Raw genomic sequence first — 22,663 nt, 5'->3', positions numbered from 1 at the left:
TGAGGAACTAGCGTCATTGATCCCTTCGGCACCGGTGCGTAGTCGGGATACACGCCAAACGCGCGCCCAATATTTGTACACGGTTGACATTTGTCACATGAGAACGGGTCACTTCTACGATTCGTTCTTAAGTTCAACAGCTCGGCTGTGGAACGAGCTTCCGGCCTCTGTGTTTCCTCCCTCCTACAACATGGGACTCTTCAAGACCCATGTTCACTCCTTCCTCTCAACAAAAAGACCCTCCACACAGCATCCCCAAAGATGACATAGGCCCTGAGGGAAATTATTTTCTTCAGGGCCTCCTGTATGGAGTTAATATAAAAAAATAAAAAAAAGATATCTTACATACCTTAATGAAAATACCTAAGAAATCTTAGATATCTTACACACCTTAATGAAAATAACTGAGATATCTTAGATATCTTACACACCTTAATGAAAATACCTAAGAAATCTTAGATATCTTACACACCTTAATGAAAATAACTGAGATATCTTAGATATCTTACACACCTTAATGAAAATACCTAAGAAATCTTAGATATCTTACACACCTTAATGAAAATAACTGAGATATCTTAGATATCTTACACACCTTAATGAAAATACCTAAGAAATCTTAGATATCTTACACACCTTAATGAAAATAACTGAGATATCTTAGATATCTTACACACCTTAATGAAAATAACTGAGATATCTTAGATATCTTACACACCTTAATGAAAATACCTAAGAAATCTTAGATATCTTACACACCTTAATGAAAATACCTAAGAAATCTTAGATATCTTACACACCTTAATGAAAATAACTGAGATATCTTAGATATCTTACACACCTTAATGAAAATAACTGAGATATCTTAGATATCTTACACACCTTAATGAAAATACCTAAGAAATCTTAGATATCTTACACACCTTAATGAAAATAACTGAGATATCTTAGATATCTTACACACCTTAATGAAAATAACTGAGATATCTTAGATATCTTACACACCTTAATGAAAATACCTAAGAAATCTTAGATATCTTACACACCTTAATGAAAATAACTGAGATATCTTAGATATCTTACACACCTTAATGAAAATAACTGAGATATCTTAGATATCTTACACACCTTAATGAAAATACCTAAGAAATCTTAGATATCTTACACACCTTAATGAAAATACCTAAGAAATCTTAGATATCTTACACACCTTAATGAAAATAACTGAGATATCTTAGATATCTTACACACCTTAATGAAAATAACTGAGATATCTTAGATATCTTACACACCTTAATGAAAATACCTAAGAAATCTTAGATATCTTACACACCTTAATGAAAATAACTGAGATATCTTAGATATCTTACACACCTTAATGAAAATAACTGAGATATCTTAGATATCTTACACACCTTAATGAAAATAACTGAGATATCTTAGATATCTTACACACCTTAATGAAAATACCTAAGAAATCTTAGATATCTTACACACCTTAATGAAAATAACTGAGATATCTTACACACCTTAATAAAAATACCTAAGAAATCTTAGATATCTTACACACTTAAATGAAAATAACTCAGATATCTAACACACAACAGTAATGCAAATGTTGTCATAAGTTATTATATTAGAGTTAAAACCTTCCTCAACCTCCCTCTTTCCCATCTCCTTCTCCTCCTATCCACTCTCTTCAGCCTCACAATATACCCCAATCGGTGATCCCATAGTCCCACTGGAACCGGGCAGTAGGGATTATTGTGTGGTATTCATATATTTTATTTAAGAAACAATCAGTTGTAAACATTGTTTGAAATAACATATTTTTAACCGATTAAGTTGCGTTAATCACTTTGCTAGAAGTAGTGGCTTTAGTTGCGTTTAGTGATCAGGTCTGAATAGAAGTGTACTTTTCAACCTTATCAACCCCACTTATCATTCCCCTCTTCACTCCCTTAAGCTTCACAACTTACCCCAATTGGTGATCCCCAATCCCACAATAGCCTCTGCATAGTAGATTATATGAAAAAGATAAAATTATTAAATTGTGCACTTGTAATAAGTAGTGAACTCAATGCTATTGACCTTCAGTTGTTTACCAATAAAAGATGAGCCAAGGGAACTCGGAAAGCCGTTGTCGTTGTCAATATCTATTTTTATGCCCTTTCCGGACCAACAACTCTGCCGAATGCCGAATGTCTGTTGTAACTGCCAAGTTATTCCGTCTGACGTGCCCTCATTGTGCTCGAATTTTTGGGTCAAGTTTAAATATGCTTCAATCTCGCAGCTGGACTGTTGTATGTCAAAACATTTCAAATGGACCCGTACGTTCTGCATTTTCGCTACAAATACTTTTAATTATTATTTTTTAAAGTTTTTATTTAACGTTAACTCCACACTGTAGGCCGTGAAGCAAATATTTACCCTCAGGGCCTATATCATCTTTGGGATGCTGCTGTGTGAGGGTCTCTTTAAGTAACGGAAAGAGAGGAAGTTCTCGGAAGGAAAATGGTGCGAGGGATGGTTGTGAATCTGGGGGTCAGTGTGTCCAGGAGTTTACAAGACAATTGGGTCCAGAGAGTCAGGCTGCAGAGGTAAAAGGGTCTCTCTCAATAGGCTTCTCCCGATCTGGCCCGCCACACAGCAGGAAAAACCTCGCCCCATGAACCCGAACGCCCCTGCTAAGTCACAAAACGTAGCGAACCACCTGGGGTAACCTATGGCAGAGATGTTGTCAATACTAAACAAGAGTCCCAATTGCTCCCGACTGTCCGGAGCCAGTGTGTCTATGGCACCCCCAATTGGGGCATATAAGAGGAAGGTTGGGAAGTGTCTAGGTATTCAGATATGGTCACCAAACATTTCAGCCACATTTATATCAGTTTCTGGGCAGTTAAGAGATCCTTGATTATGATTTGCTCTATCAATAAATATTTGATAACATTTCAATAAACATGCAACATTTATTGGTTATCGGCAATTAGATTGGCTGGGCCAAGGTCAAATAGATTACTTCTCCGTTGGTTCATTGACTCGCATGTAATGTGCTACACATTTTGATTGCCTATTAATTGGGCATTTATATTTGTCCGCTCATAAAATTCCCATGTGTAGGGAGTGGTGAAGGTCACCCGTGGTTAGGTCGTTACAACGACGAGATCAATTACAATATCAGTCTCCTCCGCACGGACCGCGCTTCAGTGGGGGGACCCAGAATATATTTAATGCCATGCATATCAATCTGTGACATTGTGTAACTTTTAACACCTAGAACAGCAGAGTAACACCCGCAAGCCTTTTAATACTGCCCACTTGCCTAAATAAAATATTGTGGGACTACTTTATTTCATCCCACATGTGGCAACACTAACTTAAATTAATCCGCCGCTAGACGCAAGCGGGCACCAGAAGAGAAATCTTCATTCCGGTTTCAACCTTCGATTCTACCGCCACTATCTCTACTTTGTCTGTCACCGTCTCCGCGTTCTATAAAATTGTAAATTCATCCTCACGAATAAATTTAATTAATATTGCAGATACTCATTTTTAATCTCCCATCTCCTGAACACGATTTACGGTTCCGGCAGCCACCTTAAATTACAAATACACACACACACACATTGCTGCCACAATATCAAAGAATTTGCAGATGTTTGCAGAAGACGGCCTCCATGGATGAGGGGTAAGGCTCTCGACTAGCAAGCTGTAAGTCGCAGCGTGCCGAAGTAAATTTTATTTGATTAAATTGTATTCAAATAAATAAATTGTAAAATTCACAATTTACTCAAATAAAATTAATGGAAGACACTCTTAGTATCGCCCTGGTTGCTTGAAATGTCTCTAGCCGTGTTTGTTGATCAGATCTGAATAGGAAGGCACTTCCCTACCTTCCTCTCCCCATCTCCTTCCCCTCGCTTACCACCTTCAGCCTCATAACAAACCCCAATTGGGGATGCTAAAGTCTTACTGGCTCCAAACGTTTGGGAGCAGTTGAGACTGCTGTGCCGTTTCACACATAAAAAAAAGATGTACAACGATTTGACCGGTCGGTAGCCGAGTTGACATCGCGTTTGGGTCCCACCCAGGCGTAGTGTGTTCAATTCCTTGGCTGGCTAAGTCCTCCATCACAACACAAGCAACATTTTCAGCTTACTGTGGTGGTAGTAGGAGATTTTCAAATATTGTCAGGTTATTCGTAACCCGGGAATGTTTGTCTTTCTTTTTAAAAAAAATTAAAATTTCTGTTCTGTTTTGCAAAAGGGTATAGCAGAAAACTTTAGTCTTTCTTCAATGTTTTGAATTAGCCTCTCAAAATATTAAGCTTTTTCTTACATATTCTTAAAAAAACATATTTTCGTATTTCAACCATAATCATAGAAAAAGTTTCACCTTCGCAACGGGTCGCTTTTTTTTAGCGTGCTGTGATTGATATTTTGCGTGGGATATGTTATTAATTATTTTTTTAAAGTATGACTCTACGTTATGTTTTGTACTATTTTTTTATTATTTTTATTATAGCGACTATTCAAACATTGTACATAAAAAATATGATGTTAAATATATGTATATTAAATTGTATTTCTTAGTCCTCCTCACTAGGGTGACCTGTGCTGAGGAAAACTAAAGTTATTCATTTCTGTTTTATTAGTTTTCTATGTCGTTTTTAATGTTTTTATTATTATAATGGCCTCATTATCGGTAAACTCAGTTCAGTTCGCAGCCTACTGTTATTATAATGTTTAATTGTATGTTCGTGATTTATTTTGTAACTATCTTCGAATACTTTATTTTTTTTTTCATTTATTCATAATATATGTACATGCTGGTAAATAATCATTTTTCTGTAATTAAATATTTTTTTCAGAAATTTTATAAAGTAATAACACATTCGAGAGAACTCGAATAAATGTTATCTGACGTACATTGTTTGCGTATAAAAAAGTTCAATAAATATATATATATATATATAATATTTTTTACCTGGGTTCCGTAAACTTTTATGTTTATTCTGGACAAAAAGTTTGGGCCCGATGTGTCTCAATTAAGCAGAATTGACAGTATTTAAAACTGCTTACGTAATCAATTTCATCAGTGGTAATTCTAAATTGGGCTTACTTCCAGCACATGGACACGCCCACAGCACATTTCTATCGGTTTATCTCTTCAGTGTCTCCCGCTGACTCGTGTAGGTAGATTTTAGTTTATGCAATGTCATTGTCACTTTCTTACGAGCTGTTTTAAAGGTACAGTATTACCCCGAATTTAGGTCAAAATGATGTCATTTGACACGAATAAAGTAATTGAGTGTGCCAATGTTAGTTCTTGGCGAAAAAAAAGCTAATGATTACGTAGGCCGGGATTTCAAGGGTTCTTTCGTCACTTATCCCATATTCGGATGTATTTTAAATCACGTTTGAATTCGTTGCGGTTAAGTTTTTTATTTTCTCTTATTATGGTTTCACGGGATTCTCGCTGTTTTTACAACCTCCATTATAAAGTCAATACGACAATTTTTTTTTTTTTTAATGAATACCGCACAGGAGTCTTAAACTGCTCCCAACCGTCTAGAGCCAGTGAGACTATGGCATCCCCAATTGGGGTATGTTGTGAGGCTGACGGTAGTGGGAAGGGAAAGGAGATGTGGGATAGGAAGGTGGGGGAGTACCTGGCTTTTTAGATCTGGTCACCGAACATGGCTAAAGCCATTTCAATTCTGAATGGTGGTCTTACACCAGGGCGATACTGAGAATATCTTCCACTCTGGAACGTGCCACAAGTGTACTGTATATTATTAAACTGAATAAATAGTGAAATAACACAAATTAATCAAATAAAATTTACTTGCGTATGTCGGGATTTGAACCTGTGACTTTCGGCTTGCTACTTGAGAGCCTTACCCCTCATCCACGGAGGCCAATAGGAAGAAGATGATACATTTGCACCTCATTACAGAGTTGAAGATGCTCTAGTGGAACCCTACCACTCAGAATCAAAATGCTTCTTGAAATGTCTCAATATTGCTATTTAGCAACTAGATCTTTTTAAATTTTTTTTAAATTATTTTTATGTTTTTTATTAAATAATTAATCAATTTACAGAGTATAATCATTAATGTTAACTAAAATAATTCATAAAATTAGTTTTCACTGCTTTTGATTTTTTACTGTTTCTCTTCTATAGAAGCTGGCGCTTGTGTCTAGAAGAGTGGTGAGCATCAAGATTAAGAATATTTAGTGTTTGTAATTATGAATATTAAAATTTATAATTAATTACAAAGATAGTTTCATCATTTTGGTATATTTACATTGAACTTCTCTTTAATTGCTTTTCGTAGGTGTTTATCGTTTTCTATTGTTCTGATATTTTCGGGTAGGCTGTTAAAGTATTTTTCCCTAGATATATGTAATGATGTTGAGCAAAAGTGCTGTTACATTTTTGTGTTGGAAATATATGTTTTTGACGAGTACGACTTTCAGTTAAAAAGCTTAATAGTCAGGTACTTCCCAATCTTCCCCGCATCTATCATCCTCACAACATTCTCCAAATGAAGATGCCGTAGTTCCACAGACTCCGAGCAGCGCAGTATAGCGTAAAATATTCTTGTAAACGCCATTGTTTGTTTGCACACCTACTAAAAGTGAATTCATTGTGTAACATCTGAAATGAAACACTAATATTTAAAAATAAATTACAAACATGTGTCGTTTTGTTCTAGATGCCAAACTGCATATTAATCAACTCTCTGCACCTCCGCTAGTCAATTACTCCGACAATATTTTCAAAATTGTTATTTTTGAGTACGAAAATGACTGGCCATATCAACAAGTGTAATATAATATTCCATTAACTCTATCTGTCAATTACGAGAGGTTATATTTTAATTTAAAACGAAAACTATTTCACGTGCAGCAGTAAACCAGGCGTCCCTGAACTTTGGAATGAAATTTTTACAATTTTTTTGCCTCAGCAAGTCAACGTTCAAGGTTTGGGCATGCCTTTGTTGGTCATTACATCACGGATCACGGATTCTCAAACTTTTCGATATTAAATCATTATTAATTTGCAGCGATACAACCCAATGACCATGTGTTTATAATGATATATATTTTTTAATTTTGCAATAATATTATTAATAATAATTTATTATTCTTGGTGGAATTTCATTATAATATAAATGAGTTCAGAAGAGAGAAAACATTACAATACAATAGTGGTATTGTCTTGTAAATGATGTTACATATTCACTGTTTTTTAGATTTTTATTTATTTTTTTTTTTTTTTTTCGCCAACTAAAGTTCTAAAAATAACTCTTAACCTGTTGAAAATTATTCTAACAAGGATAATATTAGAATTAAGATATCTCATGTTTCCACAAAATGGTATTTAACTCACCATTTTTGTAAGTTATATTTATGTTTTTTTTTTTATTCAGGGCGACACAGCCGTCACTTTATAATATATTAATATAAGCATTTTTCAGAGTGGTTTTATTCACAAAATGGGTGCTTTGGAATCTCATTACATAAAAATGTTCATAATAATTATTACTATGGCGAAACCAATCTATGCATTAATGGTTTTATCATGGTATTTTTATGCACTATATGTCCATCTCTCACTGAAAACCCATTAATAATAAACTTCATTCCATTGTTTTGGGTGATGGTGTACTCTTACTAATAATAATGTATAATTTTATCTTAAAATATGTATTTTTTTATTAAAGTTTTTAACTAATTTTAATAAATGTATTTTTAGTCACTTTGCAAAATTAATCATATTTTGGATGAATAATTCCACTGGCTTTGGGCATTTGGGTCTCTTGAGCAAGATTGCATCAAATAAATAATAAAAAAAATATGTGTTTCTTTAACTAACTTTGAAAATGATCAAATAAGTAATTTGGCAGGTACCGAAAATAATGCTTATTTGGAATTACCGTGTAGTTTGTTGCAGGTTCAATCTTCTGACCATATTTGAATAGGTAGGTGCTTCCCAACCTTCCTATTCCCCATCTCCTTCTCCTCCTCACTCACTTCAGCCTCGCAACATACCCCAATTGGGGATGCCATAGTCCCACTGGCTCTGTGCAGTTTTGTCGCTAGATCGGTATTGACATAATATTTACTATTAAGACATACCCTTAATATGCATAATTACTAAAAATAATTCTTTATTTCCAGTTAGGGGCCGTTCAAGTATTACGTAAGCAGATTTATTACAATTATTTACCCCCTCTTCCCCCTTGTCACCAAAAGTAAGCAAAGCTCTTACCCCCCCCCTACCATGCTTACGTAAAAATTGGTACCTATATGCATTTTTCTGTTAATGTATTCTGTTTTTTAAGCGAGTACCTAAACATATTAATTATTTGTGGGAATCCCCGAATATGTATTCGGTTTTCAAACATAAACAATGTGTGGGTTGCCAATGTGTAAAAAAAAAAAACTAGTGCTGAAGTAATCACTATCTCGACCCCCCCACCCCCCATGTCATCAAAAATAAGCAAAGCAAAGACCCCCCTGCCCCCCTATAGTGCTTACATAATACTTGAACGGCCCCTTAATTACTGTAAGAAAAAAATATTAAAATTACCGGAAATGGAAATTAATGGACTTCTACAAACAATCCATTATTATCTATTATTTTGAACTTTTCTTTACAATTTCATTCTATTTGACAGGATGTAATAGTTCTATGAATATTCAAAATGGCTGCAAATTAGATGTAAAATTAGCCACATAAATTTGAACGAAATTGCTATTTAAATGCATTATTTTCCATCCCTGGTAATATAAATATTTTTTCTTACTTACAGTAATTTAGTAGATTTGAAGTATTTTTTTTTTATTACTATATTTTTTTAAAGTATATTTTATTTTATATTTTATATCTATTCTAAAAATACTATAATAATATTCTACTACCTACTTATTAATATTTGAACTTCAAAAAATGCAAATTAAGAGTGTCAAAACAGTAAATATTAATTACTTTTCTCCGTTAAAAATATTATTGATAAGTCAATAAGTCAAAAATTTAGCAAGATAAAATGATCACAGTATAATTTTTTAATAGCCAAATCAAATCAATACATTTTGAGAAACACAGGCAAGCAATTTTCTCAGCTTACTATGTATGTATTGGTGGTGTGGATTTGAGAAAACTCTTCAGTCTGACATTGTGACAAGTTAGTTGGGTTCTACAGGAGAGGTGTCAACAACTGGGTCAGTTCTGTCACATTATGTGCCATGTTTTTAAAAAATCTTTAAAATAAAAATTATTATCTTTTTATCAATGAATTATACTGCGCATCTCTAAATAGTATAAAATAAAGTCGCTGTCTGCGTCTGTCTGTTTGTGCGCTTAGTTCTTCTAAACTACGGAAAGGATTTTGATAGGGTTTTCACTATCATTTAGAGATTTTTTTCCTGAAGGTTGACATATAGAATACATGCTTTTTTTATTTACAGAAAGTAGAAAGAAGTCGATGTTTTATAATAAAGTCGTAAAAATATATTTTCGGACATTACATTGTTAACGCTGGCTAAACCTTATAAGATACATCAAAATAATGTACTACGGAATTGTATATCTTAAAAAGGCCAACAGAAAAGTCTGCTATGGTATATGTCTATGTCTTAAGAATAACCCTCAGCAATGCCGGGTACACGTCAGCTAGTTATTAATATAAGTTATTGAAATGTTCACAGACATAGGAATTAATAGACGAGAAGATAATGGCGAGGGGTAAAATCAACTGTTGAAGAACGAAGGGAGTAAGGCTGACTGTGATTCGTCAATAAATCAATCTGACAGTAAATAGGCATCTCGCATTATAATATCACCATTTACTTCTTAAAAGTAAAATCTGCTTTTGAATGAATAGACATTTTTACATGGGAGCGCAAATTACTCGCCACGTTATGAACAAATTTGCGAAGTCCAAATTCGGCAAAAAAATTCGGTTCTATTTTCAGAGTCGAATATTTCATTTAAGTATTTAGTTAAGACACTTTTATAAATGTTCATAATTTACTTCCCAGCAACCAACCAGCTTTGTGTTTCGCGTCCAGACGTTTCTCGATGTGATAGTAACAACTGATTCATATTATACGATGTGAATATGCTTAAAATAAAGTAAAATAATGCTTATATATGGAATGTAATACGAAAATTGGGTTTATTCTCTTTTTCACATCTATTTTTACAAGTTTTCATAGTACAAGTCAACATTTTGCCGTGTTATTTCGTAAAATGAACCGATGATGCCTCGACCATAGTTCGCACAAGAATGATGACGTCACGTTTTCAAATTTCACTTGAGGCCATACGCGAGCACAGCCGGCTCCAATGGAACCGGTATGGGGAGTGGGGATAATACGCTTTTAATCACTTAGGGCAGGTCTACTAATATTCATATTCATCGTAACAATAATCGCAGTGACAGCAGTTCGTGTTTACACTTTGCTCTTGCAAAAAAACTAAAAAAAACCTCCGAATTCGTGTGTAAACAGTATTTATATGGAAAATTTAAGTGCCAAAAAAGTTTATTTGATAAAACAGTAATAAAATAATACTATTCTAGCGGATTCTAAACATTTTTATCGAAAGTTTTAAAACAACCTAAGATTGTGTGTTTGTTCTCATTGAAATGTCCATCCCACCGATGCCTGATGAATGCTGCCATCGGCGTAAAAAAAGAATGCTGGATAAGATGACGTCCCCATCACAAAAAAAGGCCTCGGAAATGATTTCTCCAGTGGTTGAAGATGAGGAATCTGACGGAGCATCGGACTATTCCGACGTGTCTGAAAATGAGAGTGAAATCCCAGTGTCCTCAGTCCAGATACTGAACGACACTGAAGCAAGTCTAAGAGCACTCCAAGATGTCCTTGCTGAAAAGCAGTCAAGAGTCTCAAAGGATCAACAACTGCGGATAAGCGCATATGTATCCGCTGTATTCAGATCAGTTTCACAGCTGTTATTGGAACGAGAGGGCTTCAAAGCTGATCTGGCAACAGTCAATGCCAAATTAATAGTGGCAAAGGGAGAGATCGCGATTGAAAAAGCAGAAAACCAACACAGGTTAGAAAAAATATTGCAGTTGGAGTCAGATCTAGGACCAGTGATGCGTAGAGTAGCCGATGCCACGGAAGCAAGCCTATCGTTTGCCGATATTGTGAAAAATGGCCCACAGAAGATGATACCATCAATCAACCGCTCAGGACTTAACGTTGGGACCCCCAAACCTGCTGTATGCATCTTCCCAAAGCTGGATTCTACAAAAGATAGCGACGATACGAAACAGCTACTAAAAGATACATTACGACCATCAGAACTTGGAATCCGTGTGACGGGCATTAGGAGTATCCGAAACAAAGGCGTTGTAATCCATACTGCAACACAAGAAGATCAGGATAAAATACTGAAAACCCCATGTCTAGCAAACTCGGACACTCTAAGCGCTCGATTACCAACAAAACGGCTTCCAAGGGTGATTTTCTTCAACGTTCCTCGTAACCTAACGGACGAGTGCTTCCTAAAAAATGCCTTAGCAGGAGCCCAGGACAAAGCAGGCCTAGATTTCGCAGTAAAAAGTTGCAAGCTAAGTCACCTTGCTGGCGCTCGAACTGGATCAACTTGCCACCGGGTCTTCGAGGTTCCTGCCCACATTCGTCACGTGCTGGTGGAGCAGGGGAAAGTCTTTGTGGACTGGAATGTGTGCCGTGTTCGTGACTTCATTGGACTTACAGTGTGCTCCAAGTGCCAAATGATCGGACATTCCTTCAAGTTTTGCAAGGACCAGCAAAGATGTGGACACTGCGCAGGCGAAGGTCACGCCCGGATAAACTGCCCAAATCCGCCGCCGAGCCTGTCTGCGCCACCTGTACAAGATTTGGGAAGCCCGCTGCACATCCGACTGGAGACAAGGACTCCTGCCCGGCCTACAAGGCTGCCCTTGCCAAGGACTTTGCAACCATTGATTATGGCGTCTAATTACATTGAAGAAGATGACGAGGTAGATTACGAAAATACTCATAATTTCTGTGATTGGCTAAAGTTTCATAGCAACTACAATATGGAAAATATTAATATTGTTCAGTTGAATGTTAGATCGATTTATAAATACTGGGATACTTTGAATGTCTACTTAAATACTTGTTGGAAGCATATTCATGTGTTAATGTTATGTGAAACGGCTATAACACCGAATCTTGTCTGTCTGTATAATATTCCTGGATTTAATTGTTACAACTATTGCCGAACTAAAAAATCTGGAGGAGGTATATTGCTATATGTTCGAAATGAATTCACATTTCAACAGAAAACAATAGAAACAAATCATTTTGAATGTGTGCTTGGCTCTATGACACTTCCAAACAAGAGTATTTTAAACATCATAGCAATATACCGCCCCCCCAACTCTAGCCAACCACAATTTCTTAATGAAATATCTGCCATTCTGCATACTATAAGCCCCAAAGAAAATGTTTTACTTATAGGAGATATTAATCTAGACTTGTTAAATTGTCAAAACCCTATTATTATGGCATATGAAAATATAATGTCGGATAATTATTTAATCAAATGTATTTGTGACGTAACTAGAGAAGCAGTTTTAGCAGGAAAAGTTACTCGTACTTGTTTAGACCACATATTTGTCCGATTTAACAGTGGATGTAAACAAAGCGATTCTCTTTCCTCATGTGTATGTAATAATATTACTATAGCGGATCACTTTTTAACTGCAGTTAATATTAAATATAGTGCAAGGAAAGAAGCCCCAGAACACGGGGAAAGAATTTCGTTTTTATCGCAAAACAAAATCGACAAAAACATTCATAATTTTAAGTGGCACTCCTTGCTTGAGGAACAAGATTGCAATATACTATATAGTAAAATTAAAAACAACTTTAAGAATTTGTATGAACAGAGTAAAATCGTTATGAATTATAAACCCAAAAAAAGACCTCTGTCAATAAAACCTTGGATAACTTCTAATATCTTAGAAAACATAAAAAAAAAGATTCATTGTACAGAAGGTGGAAGAATTTTCCTAGCAATCAATTCTTTGAATTGGAATATAAAACTTTCAGAAATAAGGTGACAAAAGAAATTATTAAATGTAAGTCTACCTTTTTTAACAATAAATTCAAAAATTATTTTGGAAATACAAAAAAAACTTGGGATGAAATAAATAAATTATTAGGACGCAAGTCCAAAAGTAGTTGTGACGAAATAATCTCGAAATATATGTTAAATACGAATAATGAAGAAACCGTAGCAGATAAGTTTGTTGAATATTTTACAAAATAAATAGTGTTAGCTCTATGATACATAAATGTGATTATTTAGCATCGACCGTCAGGCCGAATGAAGTGCAACATAGTATGTACCTACCCAGAGCTACCTGCCAAGAAATCAATATTATTGTTAGCAAATTAAACAATTCAAAGTCACCAGGGATTGACAACATTCGAATGTTTGACATTAAGACACATATTAATATTTTAGGGCCTGTTATAACGCACTTTATCAATTTAATTTTATCGCAAGCAGTAATACCAGATGAACTAAAAAGTAGCATCATTAGGCCAATTTACAAAGGGGGCAAACATACAGATATTCAAAATTATAGGCCAATAAGCATATTGCCAGCCCTAGAAAAAATACTTGAAAAATACATTTCCATAAAACTTAATAAATATCTAGAATCTTTCTCTTTGTTGGATCCCAACCAATATGGATTTCAAAAGAAAAAAAGTACGGAAATGCTGCTTCAGGAATTTTCAAATCACATAAATTATGAATTAAATCTAAAAAAACAAGTTTTGGTTTTATTCATAGATAACTCTAAGGCATTTGATACCATTGATACAAATAAACTATTAGAAACACTGGAGGCAATAGGAATTAGAGGAAAGCTGCTAGTTTTATTAAAAAATTTACTAACTGATCGACAAATAAGAGTAAAAATTCTTAAAAAATTTAGCAAAAGAAAATATATCTCAACAGGTGTTGCACAGGGGTCAATTCTAGGGCCAACCCTTTATATTATTTATGTCTCAATTATGAGAAAATTGTTTTCATTTGTTAAACATTTTGTATATGCAGACGATACGGCGCTCGTAATATCGCACGAAGATCTGGTTACTGCAATGAACCTTATGCAACATGATTTTATTGCCCTACTGAAATGGTCGCATGATGCAGGCCTCTTTATAAACGCCAAAAAAACTAAAATTATGCACATCAGATCTCCACACGCCAGATGTAATGTAATTCCTTCATTATATACACACACATTTGACTGCATACATAAAAATGTTGCACAGCCCTGTTCATGTGAAACCATTGATTTTGTCAAAAGTTATGTATATTTGGGTGTTACTATTGACTGCTACATGAAATGGGATGTACACATTGCTAATGTTTGTAAACGTCTACGAGCTATTGTGGGTAGGATTTATAAAATAAAATATTTCGTGCCTATAAGTACTTTAAAGTTAATCTACTTATCTCTGGCTGAATCCACTATACGTTATGGAATTACTTCTTGGGGACATTCTTGTAAAACTAATATAAGCTATATACAAACATTACAAAACTCCATTATAAAATTGTTAATCCATAAATATGACAATCAACACAGAAGTAACATTAAATTAATATACAAGTCTCTGAATATTTTACCTGTCAGAGGATTATTGTTTTATAATATTGTAAGTCAACATGTTATATTGTCTGATTCATTGTATAGGGAAAGAGTTTGCCATAAACATAACACAAGATTCACTCAAAATGAAGGACTGGTAGTTCCGAAATGTACTAATAAATATGGTGAAAGAACTTTAAACTATATAGTACCCAAAATGTTTAACTTATTACCAATGACAATTAAAAATAATAACATGTATACTGCTAATGTTAAATATAATCTAAGGAAATGGTTATTGGATAATAATGATCTATACTGATGCCCCTGAAATGGAATTCATATTCTTAGAAAATGGAAAAACAATTATTTTGTAATACCTGACTACCTACCTCTATTTATGAAACTATTGATGTACTTGTTGAAAATACTAATTTGTTCATACATTTATTTTTACTTGCTTATTTTATAAGGCTTTTATGTTTTATGTTGATAATACTAATTTGTTCATACATTTATTTTTACTTGCTTATTATATAAGGCTTTTATGCTGCTATTTAAACTTTTCTGCAATGTAACCAATTTATGTAATTATGTACCGTTCAAATTGTATCTTATGAATGTATAAATGTTGTCTCTATGTCCCTGCTGACAAACTACATAAGTAGTTTAGTGGGTTTAAATGTTAATAAATAAATAAAAAAAAAAATATGTCTATGGAAATGTTGTATTATTATTTTCTCTTTTATTATATATATTTGTGTTCGTAGGTTAACCTTTTTGACCTCTAACGTTTCAGTAAGAATAAATTTAAATATTTACAAATGCATTTATTTTGGTGTTAAGTTATTATCGAGGATTTTTGTTGTTGTTTTGTTTAATGATGTTCCTTTTGTCTTTTAAACATCAATTTGAATTATGAACATTTGCACCGACACAATTTTTTGTTTTTGTTTTTAATATGGATTGCTCGAGGCTTAGCAAAGTCAAGGTTAAGAGGGCGTTCAGTTTTTTTTGGTTTAATTAGTATGTAACATATCATATATAATAACCATAGACTAACTTACATCAATGATAATAACAGATCTGTGGTCAGTATAGCAAAATTCCTTTAAAAAGGTCAGGTAGTTTTGATTTTTGATATATATCATTTAGGTTGGCACATTGATGTAAAAACCAATTTTTCGACCTCGGCACACCCCGCAAAAACAGCAATATTTATGGACTTATTTTTGCCGTATATTTAAAAAAATAAATATCTGTCGTAATAGTAAATTTGCTACAGTGCACAATACAAGCTATAATTTCCGAGATAATTTTTTTTAATGATTAACTAATGTTTATAAGACAAGGTTTTTTTATGCAAAGCGCAAAGGATAACAAATTATTATAAGCAATAATTCCCGTCGGCGGCATTTATTTTTACTTTGGAGATATTTTTAATTTGTATTGATATTTCAGGCGACTAATTATTGCTTATAATTATTTGTAAATTTTTAAAAATTATCTATTTAAAAAAAAAATGCCAAAAAATTATCAAAGCCCATGAACTATGTTAAATATCTCTTAAACCAAGAGTTGTACATAAAATTTCATTATAATCACATTTAAATTACATCAAATTGGCAATACTTTGAACATATGATGACCTTTCTATGTCAAACCACTCCTGAGATATATAAAATTTCCCTGGCCGATAAGCGTGTGACGTCACATTAAATAAATGACTGGCTTGGCAGTATGCGTACTTCCATTCAATTTGTGAATTGTATCTTGTGACATCACTGGTATTTTGAGTTGTCATTTTACCTAAGTTCACTATGAAAGCTCATAACTTCGTCATTGTGTCTCGTGACATCACTGGTATTTTGAGCTGTCATTTTACCCAAGTTCACTTTGAAAGGTTCGAAATAACTTCATCATTGTGTCTCGTGACATCACTGGTATTTTAAGCTGTCATTTTACCTAAGTTCACTATGAAAGCTCATAACTTCGTCATTGTGTCTCATGACATCACTGGTATTTTGAGCTGTCATTTTACCCAACTTCACTTTGAAAGCTCATAACTTCGTCATTTTGGAGATATCGAAAAACTAATTTTAGCGTTGTTAATAACTCTTCAAATATAATACATTTTACAATAAGAGTTACCCTTATTAGATACTTAAATACTTAAAATTAACATTTTTGCACTTGACGTAAAAATTGACCAAAGACTACAGAGATAATCTCTAGATGTATTATAAATATCAATTAGAAAAAAGTAGTCGCCAGGGCCAGTGGTAAGGCTCTCAGAGAAACTTACTGTTGCAGATTACAATTAGCCAGCTTCTAGTTAGGTCGACTATCGAGTCACCATTATAATACGCGGAGTATTAATAAATCCCTGATTAATCTAAAAGAACCACTTATTTATTAACTCCTTCCAAGACGAGTTGGAGACCTGTTTGTACCAACACAACAGTATATGATGGCCTCCATGGTCAAGAGGTAAGGCTCACGACTGACAATTCGGAGGTCTTAAATTTTTTTTGATTAGTTATATTATTTCTCAATTAAATCATTAGAAATAATGTAAGCTTTATTTGCGGCACGTTCCAAAGTGGAAATACTTTCAGTATCGCCCTGGTGTAATACCATTCAGTATTGAAATGTTGCTTGAAATGGCTTTAGCCGGGTTTGGTGACCAAATCTGTATAGCCAGGTACTTCCCAACCCTTTTCTTTCCCATCTCCTTGCGCTCCCCAATACCTTCAGTCGCACAACATACCCCAATTGGGGATGTCATAGTCTCACTGGCTCCAGACGGTTGGGAGCAGTTGGGACTCTTATGTGGTATTCACATTAAAAAAAAATACATCACACTTCCGGGAATTTTCTGTTCAGTGTTGTGTACGCATTTGTTTTGCGGGTGGCGCTGGGGCCGAGGAGTTTATCATTACGTCCCTGCATTTGTACAAGACAATATTCTACAATATCTCTAAATAGTATAAAACAATATCGATATCCGCGTCTGTCTGTTTGTGCGTTTAGCTCTTCTAAAATACTCGACGGATTTTCACTATCATTTAGAGAATTTGTTCTGGAAAATTTATATACAGGGTGTATCGGCACGTACCCGACAAACTTTAACCAGCTATTCCTTAGCACATTTGGAGTAAAAAATGTTATTGGCACTTTGCTGTCCGGTAGCATTTTTTTTTCAATTAAAAACAAAAAAAATAAAAATTTCCACACTACATCACTGTCATTGGCATTGCTTTTCGTGTTCAACAGCTGTTATAAGCAAGTATGTCGAAAAGCGTCTTTGCTCTTTCGCACACACTAAATAATAATAGTTGAAAATGAGACGAATGGTGCCGTGCCATTTCGTTGTGATTGTAAAAGCGCGCCAATATAGGTACACACGTACATTATTCAACGGAATTCGAATAAAATATTGCCAGATGGGTTTTCAAACTTTGACAAAGGATAAAACAGTGGTGACATGTGGTGAAAATATGATTTTTTACTCCAAATATGCTAAGGAATAGCTGGTTAAAGTTTGTCGGGTACGTGCCGATACACCCTGTATATAATACATGCATATTATATTTATAGAAAATAGAGAAAAGTCGAACAACGTCGGGTACACGTCAGCTAGTGTTAATATAATATTTATTTTTGAAATATCTTATTTTATCATTACACATTGTGGATATCACCAAATCGTATTCATTATGTAGTTGCTTGATCAGCATGTGTATTGTGTAATGTGTGTACAGCAGAGCCCCGATTATCCTACCTTGGATTATCCAACCATTGTCAAAATGCAAAGAAATCGGTAATAACAACCGGTATATATAATGCAAAGTAAGAGATAAACGGGACACTATTGTTTTAGTTTTAGCAGCAATAAATTATTGTATTGTTTTATAATATGTACATTGATTTGTATTTGTCATACATTCTTCAAATTTGCTTTAATTTTACTGATTACTTACAATATTTTATTATCCCGGCTTTAGTGTTATAAGCAAATATCTCGGAGATCGTTTGAATGTTTTTTAAATTTGGTACAATTTTTAATTTAAATTTTAAAAAAATTACTAATGAATAATGTACAAGACAGTTATACGTCTGTACAGATACTGTATACTATAGGGGGGTGGACACAACTTGTCACGAAATCAGCCTCGGGGAGTGTGGTGAAAAATGGAGTGAGGCTACGTCAAAGTACAGAGAAGAATTTATTTCTAAATCTGTTTTGACATGAATCTACTAATTCTCTTCACTTATTATGTATGGCATATTATTTGATAGAGTTAATTATTTGAATTAAAAGATCTTATATGTGTCGGCGACACAATATCTGAAGATTTCGGAGTCAGAGTGTTCTTTCAATTTTACATAAATATGAATATGATTGAAAATGCAGTAAAAATAACATACAGCACTTTAGCACTAGTGCTGTATGTTTTCAGAATTAAAAAAAATTAATTCTTTAGAAAGTTTACAAGATTTGTCCATACTAATCACGTATACTTCCTACCCTCCATTGGTGCACTTGTATTTTGAATGTATACATGCCAAAAACGCACCATGTTTTTAAATGCTGTGTCTCAGAGTGTTTTGTATAGGGCTGTAATTAGCTGTAATTTACGGCGCCTGCCCAAACCGTAAATTGTGTTCAGGAGATGGGAGATTGAAACGAGTGTCTGCACAATTGATTTAGTTTATTCGTGAGGGCGAATATTATAATTTATACAGAACACAGTGACGGTGTCAGAAAGAGTGGTAGTACTGGCGGTTGGATCGAACGCTAAAACAGGAATGAAGATTCCTCTTCTCTTGCTCGCTTGCGTATAGCAGCGGATTAATTCGCGTTAGTATTGCCACATATGGGGGGAAATAAAATAGTCCCACAGCTGTATGGTTTTTATACACTCTGCGTTATAACACAATATACTTAAAAAATACAAAAAACATAATACGAATAAATTAACAGCCTTAGAACCTCGTTTTTGTTAAATAAAAACTAGTTTTTTAATTTGGGTTTATTTTTTTATGATATGTATTAATTATTATAATTAAATAAAAACTAGATTCTTAACCTTTTATCGTATGTTCTTAGAAAATATACACAATTGCCACCACAGTATGCTTGCCAACACTGCGACGTGCGATTTTAATGTTTTTACGATTTGTTCGAACGCACTTCTGTGTACTTTCAAAAGACGCAACCTCACCAATGGCGTCGGATTTTTTTAACCTTAATAATAAAACTTTAAATTATTATCACAGCTCCAATGTTTAGTCTTGACACTGTACAGTTGTACAGTCCAAGAAAATAATTTTGCTAGATTACACAATCTGTGATTGCACTCCACTAAGTAAAGATTTTAATGGATTTTTTGTGTATTAGGCATCTTTGGAGGTACGTCAGGCTGGCAGGCGTGCAGTTTCTTCCCTCGGCGGTAATATGACGCGTGACAAGGTTGTGATTCTCCACTTCAACGATGTGTACAACATTGAACAGGTCACACGTAAGTACAAACCTTCAAGTTATTTATTAATTCAATTTATTTTAACGATTTTGTGCTGATCTTATGCTTTATTGACTTTTGTAATGTCACTTAAATATCCATATGATTATTTTTAAGACATCCTTAAAGATGTAGTGTCACTTAGCGTACTGTTTTATTGTTGTGGACACTTCATTTTCACACGTTAAACTTGCGTACAAAGATCCGGAGATTGCAGGTTTGAATCCCGGCACACACAAACAAATTTATTTTTATTTAGGTTTGTTTTCGCATTTCATCAATATAATACATATGTAACAATTATTTTACAAGCAATAATTATTCGCCTGAAATACTCATCCACATTGAAAAATTTCCTGATAAAAGATACATGACGCCAACGGGACTCGAACCCGTGTCCCTTCGATTTCCGGTCGACAGCTCTGACCACTGAGCTATGGCGGCTTATCTCTTATCCGTGAAATAATTCAATATATACTAGTGTTTCATTCAACAATTACTGCTTGTTACATTTTTTCACCTGAAAACAACCAACTTTTATTTTACCTATTTATTATATTTATTTATCTTCACCAAAAATGTAGACAATTTGTCTCGACGCCATCTAGTGAGAGAGTTAGCACTGTGGTTATCGAGGTGTATAAATGAAAGAACTCTCCAACTCAGGTATAGCGTTTATTGATTAGTTGAAAGCTGATTTACAATCACAATATTTCACGTTTATTTATGCACAAATACTATGGAATGCTCGCGAAACTGGGTCGTAGTACAATAGGTAGGTGCAGCCGACGATAGTAAATACTGAACACTAATAATATGCTCGCTGCGTCGGGCTTATTTATATTGTTCGGTCGGTGGCAACAGCAGGTAGTTAAATTTCAACTAAATCGAGACCACTCGCTCGGTCTGGCCCTTTCCCGAAGTTTCGACGGCGTGGCAATTATGCCTAGGCCGTAGACGCGAACCTTCTGGCGAGTTCTCGTAATGTGTAAGACCGACTTGCGATATTATTGTCGTCGTTAGACAAGTAGGTGCTTGTAGTACGTAGATTACTTTGTTTACGATGCGATTTGGACTGCAGGTACATAATTCGGGAGTAGGTACTAAGTAGGTCGAGCGGTTTATTATTAATTAGTTAATCTAGATTTTTCTCGACGCTACAGCACTTACAATGCCTTTCTCATATAATAAATAAAATAATATTTATATCTTTGTAATACCTGCATCAACTGTAAAGCGCCCCTGAGGTGATATCTCACAAAAGCGGCGCTATAAAAATTGTCCAATAAATTCATAAATAAATATGCATAAAAAATCTTGTCTTAAACATTAGTTTACCAAAAAAAATAATAATTAATATAATATGTAGTATATTTGCGACACATTTCCAACGAAATACCACCATTCAGAATCAAAACGTTGTTTGATGTGGTTTTAGCCATGTTTAGTGACCATATCTGACTAGCCAGGTACATCCCAGCCTTCTTCTCCCATCTCCTTCCTCTCCCCACTTCCTTCAGCCTCACAACTTATTCAATTGGGAATCCTATAGACCCACTAGCTCAACGTATCGAAAACACGATGACACAATGTAATTTAAGATTTAACAAATAAGTGGTTTATATTTGACCGGTCGGTGGCTGAGTTGACATCACGTTTGGGTCCCACCCAGGCGTAGTGTGTTCAATTCCTCGGCTGGCTAAGTCCTCCATCACAACACAAGCAACATTTTCAGCTTACTGTGGTGGTAGTAGGAGATTTTCAAATATTGTCAAGTTATTCGTAACCCGGGAATGTTTGTCTTTCTTTTTAAAAAAATAAGTAAGCAAGTATATTAATGAAAAATAATAACATTTCAGAAACGGAACCAATTGGCGGCGCGGCGAGATTTTCAACAGCCGTCAAAAGTTTTGCTCACTTAAATCCTCTCGTCCTGTTCAGTGGGGATATTTTCTCCCCCAGCATGCGTAAGTACCATTCAAAAATATTACACACCATAAATGTTCTCTCTAATCGTCCACACACATGTTCACATCTACCGCACATATCTCGAAAAAAGGAGCTTGTCACCAGATCAAACATAATCGATAGTTTATGATAGATTCTCAGGATTCACACGATATGTTACGTATTTTGAACCAACCGTTTTTAAATTATACCTTGTTAGGTCTTTGTGTTATTTTATGTTTAAATTTTTTTACTTAAAAATAAGTATAAACAGAGGTACTCTCTTTTTTAATATAATAATGCATATCTCTAGTTAACAGATTACAAATTGGAAAGAAAAGAAAAATGTACTTTTCTCTGTGTATATGGTGTTGTTTTAATTGAATCTCGAGTCTAAATTTAAACGTAATTGATAAATGTCGCTACGCAACTTGTATCTTTGAGCATTTTAGGGGTAAGAAAGGACTGCGGGCGGATGTTCCAAACTTTCGATACTATCCGTGTGCACAAAGACATTAAAACGTGT

The 22,663-nt window shown here is 34.3% G+C and overlaps 1 protein-coding gene across 1 annotated transcript in view; it reads left to right on the top strand.

The window, feature by feature from the left end:
- The window catches only part of LOC149410294 (uncharacterized), a 57,179-nt gene that overhangs the window by 8,959 nt on the left and 25,557 nt on the right, over window positions 1-22,663 (top strand). Inside the window, exons 3-4 of the mRNA XM_089649026.1 lie at window positions 20,070-20,190; window positions 22,050-22,157. Coding sequence (XP_089505152.1) covers window positions 20,070-20,190; window positions 22,050-22,157 — 229 coding nt within the window. The remainder of the gene's footprint in view (window positions 1-20,069; window positions 20,191-22,049; window positions 22,158-22,663) is intronic.

The sequence above is a fragment of the Hesperophylax consimilis genome, chromosome 28 (assembly GCF_061612785.1).
Source record: "Hesperophylax consimilis isolate HC1 chromosome 28, BYU_Hcon_1.0, whole genome shotgun sequence".
Classification (NCBI taxonomy): Eukaryota; Metazoa; Arthropoda; class Insecta; order Trichoptera; family Limnephilidae; genus Hesperophylax; species Hesperophylax consimilis.
The sequence above is the reverse complement of the archived record's forward strand: the minus strand, read 5'-3'. Positions and strand labels throughout refer to the sequence as shown.